At 41.2% G+C, this 15,108-nt stretch overlaps 1 protein-coding gene across 2 annotated transcripts; it reads right to left on the bottom strand.

The window, feature by feature from the left end:
- Window positions 1-109: 109 nt before the first annotated feature.
- On the bottom strand, window positions 110-9,657 carry wfs1b (Wolfram syndrome 1b (wolframin)). 2 transcript variants are annotated; one of them, XM_038699393.1, is made up of 10 exons: window positions 9,480-9,657; window positions 7,901-8,270; window positions 6,394-6,467; window positions 6,039-6,183; window positions 5,708-5,881; window positions 5,489-5,569; window positions 5,089-5,243; window positions 4,511-4,747; window positions 4,229-4,347; window positions 110-2,751 (listed from the first exon to the last, which is right to left on the bottom strand). In XM_038699393.1, the coding sequence occupies exons 2-10, from the start codon at window positions 8,259-8,261 to the stop codon at window positions 1,221-1,223; spliced, it is 2,877 nt and encodes a 958-aa protein (XP_038555321.1). In that variant the 5' UTR covers window positions 8,262-8,270; window positions 9,480-9,657; the 3' UTR covers window positions 110-1,220. The 2 variants fall into 2 exon arrangements, with proteins under 2 accessions (XP_038555321.1, XP_038555320.1); XM_038699392.1 differs by having other exon boundaries at window positions 6,394-6,470; window positions 9,480-9,656.
- Window positions 9,658-15,108: the final 5,451 nt, after the last annotated feature.

Here is a 15,108-nt window from a genome sequence, read left to right as displayed (position 1 = left end):
GGTAATCTTAAACGTATACAGTATGAGCAAAGTAAATAATTAGCAGTTGCTTCTAAAAGGCAGCACTAAGAGCATGCTGCATAAAAGTGTTAAATAAAAAACAACAAGCTAATGTTTTCAATATTTTTATGGGTCACAGTATAGAAACTGGTAGTGACATCCTAACTTAAAACACTTCATCACTTAGGGACAGCAAATATTCAATATATATTAAGTCTCTGCACAGCAGAGATGGAGACAAACAAGGGAGGAGAAAGAAGAAACTAGACACGTGAGAACAGAGAAGGCACAGAAAAACTTCCGATAAACTAAACTGCTCTAATAAATCCACGCAGGTGCAGGTGAGCATTTTCAAGGCTAAGGTTAAGGTGATTGTTTTCTTCCAAATTATTTTTGAATTGAGAGTAAGAGTCTTATAAGGCACTTGAAAATAATTTCCAATACCAAATATTTCAAAATGACATACTGGACATTCATCCATCCGTCCATCGTCAACCGCTTATCCTGCGTACAGGGTCGCGGGGCATACTGGACATATAATGTGTAATATTAAATAATTGCAGCTTGACAGCAAAGGAGAAACTCTTATGAGTTATTATCAGCAGTAACCTTTTGTTAAAAAAAGAAACCTTTTCTTTTATAATTCGTAGGCCGCATACACAACGAGAGTACAGTTCAACAAGGAAACTGTAAAATGTAAATACTGACTATTTTGGCCACAAATATTTGACAAACGTACATAAAAATGGCTGCAGCAGACAGTGTTTTTGAAATCACTTCATTAACAGACTCCCTGTGATGAGAACATGTCTAGCTTAAGTTGGATGAAATGCACAACTGACCACAGTTGAGGATGATAGGTTGTTTTTCTTACTTTAGTGTTAGGCAGTAAATTGCTTGCTCTAAAAACCTATTAATTTGTGTTTCTCCTCTTTATAAAGGTAATTTCATTATAATATGCATTTTCCCACATTTTGGCTCAAAAGCTATAAGAATGCAAACACACTCACTAGAGTTCAGATTTACAACATGACTGACACCACCAATGTCTGAGTATCTGTCCACCCTCTATTAAATAATCACTAATATTGCAAATAGATTCTGTTCAGAACAGAGGTTTATAATCATTAATGTTCTCCAGCTGACGACAGTACTATCATTATACACCTTATTGGACAGGTTTGTTTGCCAGATCGCTCTCCTCTACCCTCCCTCCTGTGTCACAATGTCTGTTTCACTCTCGTCTCTGAGTGTTGCTGTAGCTGAGCGGTCAGGAAGGGGTTGAAGAAGAAGTCAAAACCAAACTGCAGGGCGTGCTGTGCCGTGCGCCTCCAGTCGTGCTCAATCTTATACTGCCTGCGGCTGGGCTCGTGGGCGTTGGCGCACGACATGCAGTGAATGGCTTTCATTTCAAACACAGGCCATTTGGAGCCTAACCGACCCTCCAGTATGGTGCTAAACTCCACCAGGCTTCCTGTATTTAAGTGTAAAAGCACAGACTTAAACTCATTACTAGCCTGCAGGACTATGTCCTTAGTCGCGTCCTCGTCCTCTATGATTGTCCCGTTCTTAGTCTTCCTCTCTAGTGGCATGCCCATCGTGACTTCGAATTTGTATCGATCAAAGCGTTTGATGTGGCATTCATGCTTGGCCAGTTTTTTAAGTTTGCAGAGGGGATCTTCTGGAGGAGGAGCCGGGGCAGGCAGAGGCTGGGACTCGGCTGTGACATTTTTCACGTCCTCACACAAAGGATATGGCTCACCATACAGGCACCGCATCCAGTTCCCCATGACTACAGGCAGCAGGTTGATGACCGAATGAGGCCCGTTCTCAATGTCGGTCACTCGGACGTATTTGAAGCGTCCAGTCCAGGTGACGCGATGTCCTTCGAGATGAGAGCAGAGAATCTGGGTTTGGGCCATGTTGGACTCTTTCCAGGCCAGTGGGCCGCAGAGGTTGCTATACTCAGGCCACGTCAGGGTGGAGTTATAAACCTTCATGCCTTCAGACCTGTAGACGTACATCCAGCAGAAGAGCACCACCGCACTGAGCCACACCAGGATGAGCTTGACGATGCTGCTCCGTGACAAAGACCGAAAAACCACAATGGGGTTGAGGCTGAAGCGGGTCCAAAGCCTCAACACTACTGGCACAAAGCAAATTATCAGTGTGACCACCATCTTGGTCACCTCCAGGGCCAGAAACCACTGCAGTAACTGGATGATGAGCATTGCAGCCAGGCCCAGTGAGAGTATTGGAAGAGCGAACAGAAAGAGGAAGTAGCCAACGCAGGTGCGGATGAGTCCTATTGCAGTGGCGTTGTTAAGGAGCACGAAGCAGAGCTCACACCAGGTGAAGCAAACCAGGTAGGGCACGAGGCACAGGTAGGTGCCCTTGAAGCCTCTCAGCTGGGCCATACAGAAGAGGAGATAGAAAAGGTGTCCATATAGCAGACATGGCATCCCCAGGTTAAACGCTACGACGTCCCCGAGAGGCACAGTGATGAACGTCATCCCAAAGGCCCTGAGGAACCAGAAGGAGTCTGGCAGGAGGCGTGTGAGGGAGCATGCTCCAGAGAAGACCTCGGTGAGGAGGGCTCTACGAGCGAAGAGCTCAGCAGAGGCATGAAGGCTGAGGAAGGCGGTGACAGTGAAAAAGAGAGCAACAGCAGCCAGCTCTGAGCAGGGGATCCAGGACTTATCAGCAACAGGGAAGGAGAAAACCACAAAGACCACCGAGAGCAGGAAGTACCTGAGAACACAAGCAGACAGATGTATTCGTTTTTCTGGATTTCATTCACCCTCTTTAATGTTACTGTTTATTTTGAGAATAATACCTCACCACTGCTCATTTTCATTTTCTATATATATATATATATATATAAACAATAGATCAATAAAAAAAACTTTGAGTGATTTGAGCCTGTGGGGAAGTTGAGCCACCCCTTGCTTCTGGAGCAACCATAGACAAAATTGGTCATGTGACCACACATTTTTGAAGAGTCATTCATTTTACTCACCCTGTGATGGAGAGAGGCCCATGGAATAAGTGATAAGCACATTTAAGTTAAAGAAAATTTATGTTCAAGGAGTCCTGATTCTTGTGTCTGAACAATTGCAGACAGGTTTGAGAAAATCTTACGCATGTGTTAGTGCTTTAGAAAGTTACAATATGAGGCTATACTGTTAGCATGACATTAATCTTAATTTTGTTAAAATGACAGGGATGGGGTAATTTGAGCCAAAAGACCTGGGGGAAGCTGAGCCACCTATTTGACGGTAATTTTACAGTGCATTCTTATGCATCACCGAAATGATATGACATTATGCACTTGAGACCAGAAACCAGATCATGTCATGCTTCTATAAATACAAGACAGCCAGGATTCAACTCCAATTGTGGGTTTGGAGTAGTGGGTGAGGTTCAAAAATGGGAAGTCAATTAATCAGGTGGCACGGGACATGACGATCAATAGGATGGCTTTAAAGCGATACATTGATATGAAACAACCAGGAGACATAGCTGCAATGTTTCACTAAGTGCAATTGAATGTTGGGACCTGGCGTTTGAGTTTGCATGATGAAATGACATTGATATCCCCGCCCCCCATGTGGCTCAACTTATCCTCTCCCCATGTGTACCCTCTCCCTGACAGCCGTTTTTGCCTTGAACATCGTGCTAAATGCACACTACCATATCACTTACGTTTTTACCATTGCAGGTTTCACTGTGATTGTGATTAAAGCCTAGAGTTTTATTTTTGATTTGTCCAATGCAGTTTTCAGCCATGGAATCATCGCTAACCGGGAACCCAGCCACCCCAAAACTCAGCCCCTCATCTCCTCACAAAGAGTTCACTTTGTTTTGGAAAGCCATATTTTGAAAACAGTTTATTTTAGGTCCAAATTGATTATTCCCAGGGATAGACCACATCCTAAAATATATGTACATATTTTAGTTGGAGACATTACTGTCATGTCCTCACTTTAAAGACACCTCAAGTAAAAACTGGCTAAACTCACACCGCTCTCCCCTCTTAATGCCAGCAATATTAAAACAATTTTTAAAGCTCTGCCTGAACTTGACAAAAACTGCATGATTGTATCTACGTGACAATGGGAAGCTCAAATGTTGTAGTCAAACTAGAAAAACCTGAACAAAACTAAACTTTACATTTGCGTAAAAAGAAAACTACAAGTAGTCGACTGAGCATGTAAGAAGTACTTACAGATAAGGCTCCAAGTGTGTCCATCCAAAGTTGGTCTCAGCCTGCTCCAGATCAATACCAGGTTCAAAGTGCGCCAGCAGGTCAGTCAGGGCCCGAAAATTTTCCCATGCTTTTGAATTCTGTAGAAAAAGATGCTTATTAATATACTATGTTATGTACTGTATTTTAGTACAGAAATCTAATGCAAAAAAAACAACTTATATTTACCCTTACACAGGTTCAATATCGCCAAAATCAACAAGTGTATTAAAGTGTACATCTTTAATAGGAGCAGTAACTAACCTGAAACACCCGCAGCGTACAGATGACCATGGAAAAGAATGAGAGGTAGAAAACCAGCAGAGGGATGAGAAAGATGAAGAACTCGATCGTGAGGTTGGAGATGATAAAGAAGAAGATGAGTGCGTTAACGTGGTGCGTAGGGATCAGGGCGCTGAGCCACTGCATGCCAGCGCGTGACGCCCAGTCAATGAGGTGCTCCTTGATCTCCAGCAAAGCATACAGAGGGAACTTCAGCAGCTGGCGAGGGGGGGCAGCAAAGAGAGGAGTAAGGCAGCAAAAAATAAATAAATAACACAGCGTTTTATTTTATTTATTTATTTATTTATTTCAAGCAAAATAGTGTGACAACAGAAAAGATACAAAATAATAATAACTTATACACTTATGCTTGAAATGGCGTTCTACTGTCAAACTCTGCATATACATCGATCTGCACAGTGAAGCTCAAACATCCAAGTGAAGTAACAATAAGCAACACACATTTTTAAATGGAGGGGGACTTTACAAAGAGGAGAGCATGGAATCTAATGGACGGTAGACACCAGCTGCATCATTTACAAAGTCTGAGATCTTCCTACCTTTTGGTGTAAGGGCAAATCATCTGGATTCTTCACCACTACATCATCGTCATCATCATCGCCTCCTGCTGCAGCCATGACTGGCGAAGGTGCAATACCCTGAGCGTACTTCTTAGTCATCTCAACAAAGTCGTCCATACCCACATGGGAGCTGGCTACAAAGACACACAGAATACAAATGTTGTACGTTCACTTACAAGCAAATACATCTGAAAGTGGCATTTCTTAATGCAGCTCTTAAAAACATAAATAAATAAAAACAACGCCCCTTCAATCATATTAGGCAAGATGAATAAATCACAAATTGTACATAGATTAGACAATTGTGTTAGTAAACACTTCATCTTGGGTTTGTTAAAGACATCGTACAAGTTGGGGCCATGTTTCCATCCACACGTACCCTCATTGCTGACCATAGTCTCCAGCACTCTCCTCTGTTTCTTGGCAGAGCTGTTTAGTGGGCCCGGGGAGATTGGTTTGCCTGTAAATACAAGAGGGTAAAACAAGCAACTAGTCTGTATTTCTTTGCTTAAAATTGTTTACAGCATGTTAAATATACATCTACTTCTATTTGTTTTAATAAGCAACATCAAACTGTGCAATGTCAGTGTGTCCATACCTGGCTCTGTGTGGACGTGTTCAACGTTCTCTAGCATCTCAGAAACAGCCACTGACTTCTTCCTGTCCGGGTTCAACTTCCAGTACATGAGCAGAGCCGCTTTCCTCACGCCTCTCTCAAAGCGCGTCTCCGTGCACAACTTCTTCACCTCCTCAAAGTTCTCAAGAGTAATGCCTAAAAAACAGAACACAAATGTGCCTGCTGATGATGGACAAGTATTTCTAGCACCAGGCAAAGCGTAGTCTAACCAATTCATAACATCAAACCTATGATTTCCATGCTACTTTGGTAGCAGCCATAGATCGGGGCTAGCAGTGGGAGCTGCTGGTACCTTTCCTGGAGGCTAAGCACTGTTGCAGCAGTTTGACGGCATCCTTGCGTCCTTGTTTAGCAGCCTGGACGAGCCAAGTGACCGCTGTACAGTTGTTCAGCTCCTCATCTCTTTCTTCTGCTAATGCCAAGAAGTAACGGCCCATCTGGACACACACACACACACACACACACACACGAACACACACACACACACGAACGAACAAAGACACACAGCGACTCTTAGACTTGCAAGGCAAGCTTTACTGTGACTTAGCCGACTCATGACCTGTCCTTCCCATCAAAATGATTTGTTCTGTGCCCACCATATGGCCGTTAAAGCCAATAGTATTTGCAATATGTTCACTGACACTGACCTTGGTCTGTGCTTTAGCATCTCCTGACTTTGCTCTCTCCTCCAGATCCTCAAAACTGACCTCTTCTTCTGGCTCTTCTGAAGGAAACAGACAATTATTTAATAAACACTGCACATTTACTGCAGATTCTTATTAAAACAGTGTCCAACTAAATGTTGTTTTTTTTCATAAAATAATAATAAAGTTTATCTTCTGTAAATAGGTGGATAACACAAGAGGACTGACTTTAAAAAAATATTCATTCTTGTGTGACAATTAAGATTTGAACTGAACACCCTTGGTCCCAGCTACAACTGTTCTTGACAAGGCAAGGAATGTTTGTATAGCACCTTTCCCGTTGACTTTTGACTTTTCGTTTTAGTCAAGTGATTGTTTAAATTATTTATCATCTTGGGTTTAAAATACTCTGAACACATGATAAACATAAAGAGGCACATGGAAACAATCCATTTGAATGTGCCAGTCAGTGACATGAGTGATCCCAGAGCGTGAGCATGAGTCACATCCTTTCTGAAACAGCTTCTTCCTGATAAGGATGTCCCTCTGAAGCCTTTCGGTCTAATTATCATCTTCTCACGGCTGATGAGATCTGCTTCTCTCAAATCCCAGTGCCTGAATGGAGTTAGAGCTCACAAGGGAAAATGTGTCTACTTCCTTTAAAGTGAGGTGTCACATTTGTTGTGTCTAACAAAAACATGATAGCAAATCTTTCTAATCATATACACTTGGAAAAAGACGGAGGAGGCAACAAATGTGTCTGTCTCTCCAAGATTCAAAGCGCCCACAGGCTGTAAGTGATACTGGTGCATGAAGTGGTGGTCAGTCTGTGCCTGCCTGTCTCTGCAAGGAAAAGAAAACGCAATGGGATCCAGCAACTTCCATCAGATACCCCTCAATGCTCCTGGTTTGCTGCTCATATACCGCGATCCTTCGCCTGAGCCCTAAAATAACTGTTTGTTTAGCACAGTCAACAGCAGCTGCTGGCTTCCCTGCACACACATGCTTACATTGTTTTGCAATCTGTCTCCCATTTTTACTTTTTTAAGCTACATTATGATTATCTGTTGAAATCCGTGGACAGCTAGACACATGGTACAAGGCGTGTGTTTTTCAGGGAACAGAACTGGGGTGTTAGATTTCATGCTTTCCAGTTATACTCATATACTCAATACATATTTACATATCTAGACGTCACTGCAAAGGCATGAAACAAATACAAAGTGATATCCGCAGTGCAGCTAAGAGATCTCCTACAATGTGAACTAGAATGGAAAAGGAAAGACAGGGGGGGTGAGACGGGTTTTTCTCCTCAAGCCAGCAGATAGGGAGAGGCTGCTTTCCATGTTGTGGTAAATGTCAATGGTAGTCATGGAGACACTGCAGTACACAGAGTAAACTGGGAGTGTTGGCTACACTGACTGATGAAGAAGAGTAAAGGTAAACAATGAAGTAAAGATTTTGTGATTAAAAGTGTAGAAAGGGTCAAAGGTCAGAGTTTGATTCTCACCTGGATCCGGTGTGGGAGGAGGTTGTGGAGCCATGGCGGTTGGGGGAGTGCCCGTAGAGGCTGCATTAAGCTGCGATCTGCCCACCTGAGAGGGGCTCCTGATGGTCTGGCGAAGAGGGGAAGCAGGCGGCGTGGACAGGGAGAAAGAACGGGAGGAGAGACCTGGAGAAGTCCGAGGAGAGGCAAAAGATGATGGTGTAGTTGGAGGTGTTGGCATGGTGAGTTTAGGTTTAGGGCGGTCTGAGGTTGGTGCAGTTGTGGTAGAAGATGAGCTGGTAGAGGAAAGGCCTGGCCTCAGGGTGGAGGGAGATGAGGGGCTGAGTTTTGGGGTGGCTGGGTTCCCGGTTAGCGATGATTCCATGGCTGAAAACTGCATCGGACAAATCAAAAATAAAACTCTAGGCTTTAATCACAATCACAGTGAAACCAGCAATGGTAAAAACGTAAGTGATATGGTAGTGTGCATTTAGCACGATGTTCAAGGCAAAAACTGATGTCAGGGAGAGGGTATGATCGAGAAGGAAGTGACAGTGTCTGCATGAACATGTGTGTGTCACAGCTGTTGCGAAAGGACATTTCTCTTTTCATTTCAACACGCCCCCTCCATTCTCTCAGACATTCCTATTAAGACTGCAGTACACAAACAAACCCCTGAATTTCCTCCCGAATCCGCACTAAAAACTCAAGCTTGGTGAAATAATGTTGATAAATTAAAGTATTATATTTTATGTGAGAATACTGTATTGATATACCACTACCAAGCAGTGATGTCACAAATACAAGAAAGAATTTGATCAATGAACTTCATGAATGTTTTTAGTCTAAGTGCTATTAACTTGGAGGGGGGGGGACTAAGATGAGGAAACTGGAATAAACATGTCAACACAGTCTGACAAAGATGAAAACATGACTTAATGTAAAGAAAACCATAAGCTGTGACAGATATCTTCAGCTTTAACACAGTGCTAACAGACACCTGAAACAAACATGATGTGGCCTGCAGATTTTAATTTCCCTAAACTAGTGACATCAGATGAGCCATTAAAGGCTGGAGCTGGTTGAACAGCAGCCTGCGGACTTATCTGACCGACTGACACATAGCTGATTATTTACCTGCCCTGAATAAACCGCCCAATGCCCATTTAATTAACGATTCATTTCTCAACTGTAAATAAATATTCTGCTTGACTGTTTGTTTCAGCTGTGTTGCAACCGTTTGTTTTCTGTGATAGCGAAACCCGTCATGTGGCCTGCAGTCTATTTTAGACATTATCAAGTGCGTCCTGGGAAGCTATATAGAGAAGGAGACATCCTTGAAGTGCCCTGACTGGAAACGTGATGTGTCCTGTTGCAATTTAGGGAACCCCACTCCGTTTGCCAGCAAGAGGCTCCAATGACACTCACGTAACCTTTGGATCCTAATTTAGACTAATGCCATGCAGTGTATACACAGCACCACAGTCTTTATGTACGCGACATGACAGTGACTGATGAGGCAGGTAACTAAAATAACCGGTGGCTTTGTTGCTAATGCTAACGTGCATGATCTTCAAACATGTCACTACTGTTGTCCGCTCACCTTTACCACGAACACACCAGTTTATTTTAAATCCTCCACGTGAAAAGGCCTCGAGAAATGTATCAATCGCTTTGCTATTCAGTGTCCCAAGTCATGCTTCATTTTCGCTTCTGTAAAAATGTGCCTGTCCGCTGGCTCTGCGTGGTCAAACTCCAAACACAACGCACAGGAAAGTCTACCAGCTGCTCCACTCGATGTCCACGCCCACTTCATTTTCTGCGTGTCGTGATTGGACAAAGCGAACGAGTCGCTTTTTTTTAAACAAGATTTGATTGGCTGCAAAAGTAGGAAGTTCAAATAATTTCTCCCAGGCAAAACACATAGATTATCGAAAGACTTAATCTTTCAGATAAGTTTCTGAATTCTCAACGAGACATCAGGCTGACATCAGACAGTTATTTTAAGCATACAATACCCGTTTTAAGCAGTTATATTCTTACATAAGTTTCTTTAACAGATTTATTTATTTATCGTTATTCGATTTCTTTTTTCTGTTCGCAACAATGTAATAAATATTTTATACCAGGAGATGGCAGTAAATGGCATGTTGTTTTCATAATACAAAGGTGGATAAAAAAGAAAATCAATGATTACTATTTTACTTGAATATTTCACAATCTGACATAAAAACGAAAATCTCATTTTATTTTTTTCCTAGCATTTTATTTAATCTGCCAGTCTACTCCAATTCTGTCTTTTGTTTGTTTTTTATATTCACTTTTCTTGTCTTTTTTCGTTTATTTCCACATATAATCTATTATTGTGCATTCCATCTCTACTGTGTATTACTTTTGTTACGATAAATGTGATAAATAATTATACAGTATTTTAGTAAATGAGGTTTGGAGGAAAAAGGACAGTACCATGACATTTTATCTGTGTGGGAAAATAGAATAAGCACATTTAATTGTTAAAATGTAGGGTGCTGAAATCTAACATGTATGTAATCTGATTTTCTTTAGGGTTCACTTTTGTCCAACAACTATGTTCAATCACACGATTTAAATTCCACAGCGTGATCCACTCATAAAGTACAGGCTGATTCAGAGGTATTTATTCTGCAAAACAAACAGGAAGAGGATTTTGGTGTCACATTGCCTGCCAGTTTTACTCTTTGACAACAACATATTGATTGAGCCCAAACATAAACTACTAAGATTTGTAACACTGCTCGAAGTTTAGCTTTTAGCTCACATACATGTTCAGTGCAACATGCTCTTAGGAGCACTGGGAAACAAGGCAAGTAAAAGAAAACAGTACAGTTCAAAGAAGGGGGACCCAGGCAAAAAAGGAATGGGAGCACACAACTAAATGACTTTAATTAAATGACAAAGAGAATAGGGACTCAGGGGAAAGAGTTCAAGTCTGGGAATGCAGTAGATACCACATTTGGGCAAAAGAAGGGAAATGGGGGCAGTGATTGCTTAACTGCAGCTGAATTGAAGCAGTTATGTAAATGGCTCTAGATTAGTAGATTAATGCAATCCAGTTGAGAGGATAAGTAGGACCCTTATACCGGTGTTGGTCTTTCACATGCACACCTTCAATTTAAATAGGCTTATGCACACATGCACTCACAGACACAATTCCCATCTAAATTTGGCAGCTCAAGATAAATATTTGTAAGAATGAGCTTATTATCAGTGCAAATCCTTTGATTATGCAAATCTCCCCGCAGATTTGTTAGTGCCACACTGCCCCTGCCGGAGGCGGTCACAGTCAAGTATTGCAGGTTTTTACCATGTGGTCATTACTTAGGTGATTGCAAATTGAAACAAGCTGGTCTCTTTACTTCAGTCTCCTTGTTTTCTTTCTCTGTAACCCCTCAAAGTAGTAATGACTTATTCTGGAGCGCAAGTGATGGAGACTTTAATCATCATCTTTTCCAGTCTTGTATCTGGCAAGCCTGCTAATGTCACACTTGCAGTTATTAAAAGCTGCTGCATGACACCACAGTCTGGGTAACAGGTCCATAAACTGTTCATGCCCCACCCACGGTCTCACCCTCCCGGAATTGCCAATTACTCTCACAGGATGAGAGACCTGAGGAGGAGGAGATAGGAGGAGGTATGGTCTGTAACCATGGCAACCAGAAGGGTTATATGAGAACGGATATTGACTGCAGTGAAGATGAGTTTCCATCACATATGCAGCCCAACAGCTATTCTGACCTTTGAAGTTTCTCTCTGTAATGCTGTAACTCTGGATGGACTGCAGCCAGCTGATGCTTTGGTCAGTTTTCAAGACCTATGGTATATTACACACTTTGTACTCTATAAATATCACCCCAGCATGTTTATGTTATGATACTAATATAACAGGCATGTTGTCACATTGATTTCACTTTGAGGAAATTCCATAATGTTGGTATCTTAGAACCAAACCATCTTTTATACAAACCTGTTATAATGAACTCTTACAAAGTTAAATCATTCGCACTTCCTACACACTTTCTAAGTGGGGAAAACTCAACTACTGTTGAGCTTTTTGAGCTGCCAGCCCTCTATGTATTGATTTGTAGCTATTTTGAGGCCTGAGTGGGAAAAAAAGGGAAAGAGAAAAATTAAATAAAAGAAAAGAGGGTGAATATACATACTGGCCTTTATATCTGTGCTCATGTTCTTTTTGAAATTTGTTGTGTTTTGCCTTAAAGGGGTTTTTCAGCAATTTAGTATTGCACATAAATGTGGTGGACACACAAGAGACATTAAAAAAGGTCCTAAATGCCCACTTCTGTCAAACCTCACACCTCCAGTTTGTAACGCAGATTTTCAGTTAAAATATTTAAGTCTCAAGCCCAGTTGGCCAAGACGGCATCATCAGAATAATTAATTTTTTTACTATGCAAATCTCCCCCCATAGCCACAGAATACATCATATAACAGACTCCTTTCAACAAATGAACTGAACTTCATGTGTGAAATTGGTGGAGTCCCCCTTTAAAATAAGACATTAAAACAGACGACAAAAAATCCTTTCAGTTAATATCCTGAAAAACGCCCAAAGCGGGGATAGAAACCACTTAATTTTTTACAGAATGTGGTTCACAATACTCACAGACACTTAATCTCAAACTGCAATGTTATCATGGAGACAATTAGGCTATACAATACATTGTTTATTTAAATTTATAGCCACTGGACCTGCACTGAAATATTAATAAAAGTCTATATAAATCCCCTTGTTGAGTCATACTACTTGTTCTGTGGCTACATTAAATAACTTGTACTATGATTATGGGCGTGGGCAGTAATAGTGTATTTGTAGAGCAAAGTATTGGACAGTCTAAGGGAACATTTAACACCAGCACTTCCTCTAAACACCTCATAGCTTACACAGAACGTCAGAAACAGAGGAAAATCTTTGATAGTATGTTTGAAAACCTTTAACAAATCAAAGAAGCTTCAAATATCATTTTCAGCTGTTACACACAAGCTTGACATCATGTTATGTTAATGTTGTGAATTAAGATTTTTTGGGGATGGACCATGGAACAGAAGACTCAGAATTTTGGTGGTGAGTCATGCCCGGGAAGCCTAATTACCTTCATATGAATGTGTTACGTCACCACAGTCACTCCACACTGAGCTTGACTTGGGGTTACATTATGGAAAATTGTTCTGTTTGGTGGCTGGTTTCAGAAATGTGTGTTTTCTATCTATGTGCTTAAACCAAATGCTGTGTAGACAAAAGGTTGGCTAGACATATTCCTCATTCTTCTCCGGTCCCCTCTGAATACCAAAGACCATCTCTAAAAGCTATAAATTAAATCTGCAAGCAGTCATGAATATGTTAAGCTTATTATGGACAGCTCTCATGGATATGCTGAAAACCTAAGATGATTATGTTAAGTTAATAAAAACAGTGACTCCTTAAACATAACTTGGCAGAAGAAATGGAAATAGGCTGACTGACTAGATCTACTTATAATACTGCTGATGAGTGGGATTGTTTCCTTTTTCCCATGTAGGACTCTGTGCTTTAGATGCTTTTATAACTCAACCATTCAGCCTAGTCCGTACACCTTCTCTTAGAAGCATAACACAGGCTCAGGATGATTTTCACTTTTACACTTTAATTATCACCAGTATTATCACCTGAATCTATCTTGGGTTGTTCTTTTATCTGGGGATGAGACATCACAAGGCCTAATCACACGGTTATTGTGACGTCAAATACAAAAAGGTTTCCTTTATACTCTTTCTGGGAACTATCCTGTTCAGAGAGAGCTTGGTACAAAAACAGACTCACAACGTATCATTTTGCGGAAAACAGTACAAATATCTCAGGCAAAATAATTAACAGAAACACTAATTACCGATCTCTGACACACATTCACTCGCTGAGTCAATCCCTCATCAAAACTAAACAGGACAACCCCCCCCCCCCACTTCACCCCATCTCTCTCTGTCTGCAACCACAATGTTTTTTCACTTTATCACTCCATCTGGGTGTCTGTTTGCTGGCCTCAGCAGGAACCTGAATGCAGTGCAGCTCAATACTCCAAACTCAACCCCCTTTGCTTGTATGCTTTACCTCACAAAAAATGTTGCATACAACACAAGCAACCTGGGGAAAATGCCAACTGGGACTCCACTAATCACTGGATGAGTGTGACAACTGCAGGAGAGGACATGATGTAGACAATTGAAACTCATCCCTGACTGTATGCTCTTCTTTCTCCCACTTCTGGCCTATGTTGCCCTGCAGCAATAGGCTGCATATGCTGCAGCCACAGAAAGCTGTGATGATGAGTGTGGTGCTGTTTGTGAATGGCAGACAGGCAGGCGCAGTGTGGAGAGGCAGAGAGGGGCAGCTGTGCGTAAGTAATGCATCCTCCAGAATCTGGGTCACACTCACACCACTTTCATATTGTCAGATTATTTCACCTAGTTTTAAGATTTGACGAGTCATATTGTCCTAGATAAATATAGCTAGTGAAGCCCCGCAGTACCTGTAATAGAATCTTTTCAGTTACTATGCATCACTGTTAAAGAAGACAATACATACAGTGGAATATCTGTAGGGATGCTTTTAAGTTTTTTGTGATAATGATGATGTTAACCTTTCTAAAACATATTTACAATGATGCTTGGTAAGAGGGACAGTGGTACACAAGATACAGGAGTGCTAGTGACATATTCAATGACATATAGCCTAGTATAAAGGTATTTATAAAATAAAATATAAAGAACAAGGTAAATCAATGCAAGAACAATTAAATGAAAGATTTATGTGTGTTTTAAAAATAAATAACGTTACATAAATACAAACAAATAAAAAGGAAAGCCATAGAGTAAAATGATCACAACTTTATCCTTTTAAAGATAAGATAAAGCATATTAATTTATATCAGTAACCAATCTCTAGAATACACTGTTGGCTATACGTTTCTTTTTCTTTTTTCATAGACAGAAATGGTTTGGTTCCCAATCTTCTTTCCCTCTTTTGATGACAGATTATCTTGCTCTTACAGACAATAAAAACACTGCCTTTAAAATTTTGAAGCAACACCTGGGAGCACATGAGTCTTCCTCTCTTTGTGTCTGTTGGCTTTCTGCCTTTTTATATAGTCTCTGCTTTCTGCTTGTGCCACCGTACGCTCTGACGACGTACTGTACGTTTCTCC

Source organism: Micropterus salmoides, unplaced genomic scaffold, assembly GCF_014851395.1.
Source record: "Micropterus salmoides isolate LMB-PRFRI ecotype aquatic unplaced genomic scaffold, ASM1485139v1 Ms_hic_scaffold_5, whole genome shotgun sequence".
NCBI classification, from domain to species: Eukaryota; Metazoa; Chordata; class Actinopteri; order Centrarchiformes; family Centrarchidae; genus Micropterus; species Micropterus salmoides.
Note: the sequence above shows the minus strand (reverse complement) of the source record. Positions and strands in the feature narration are given on the sequence as shown.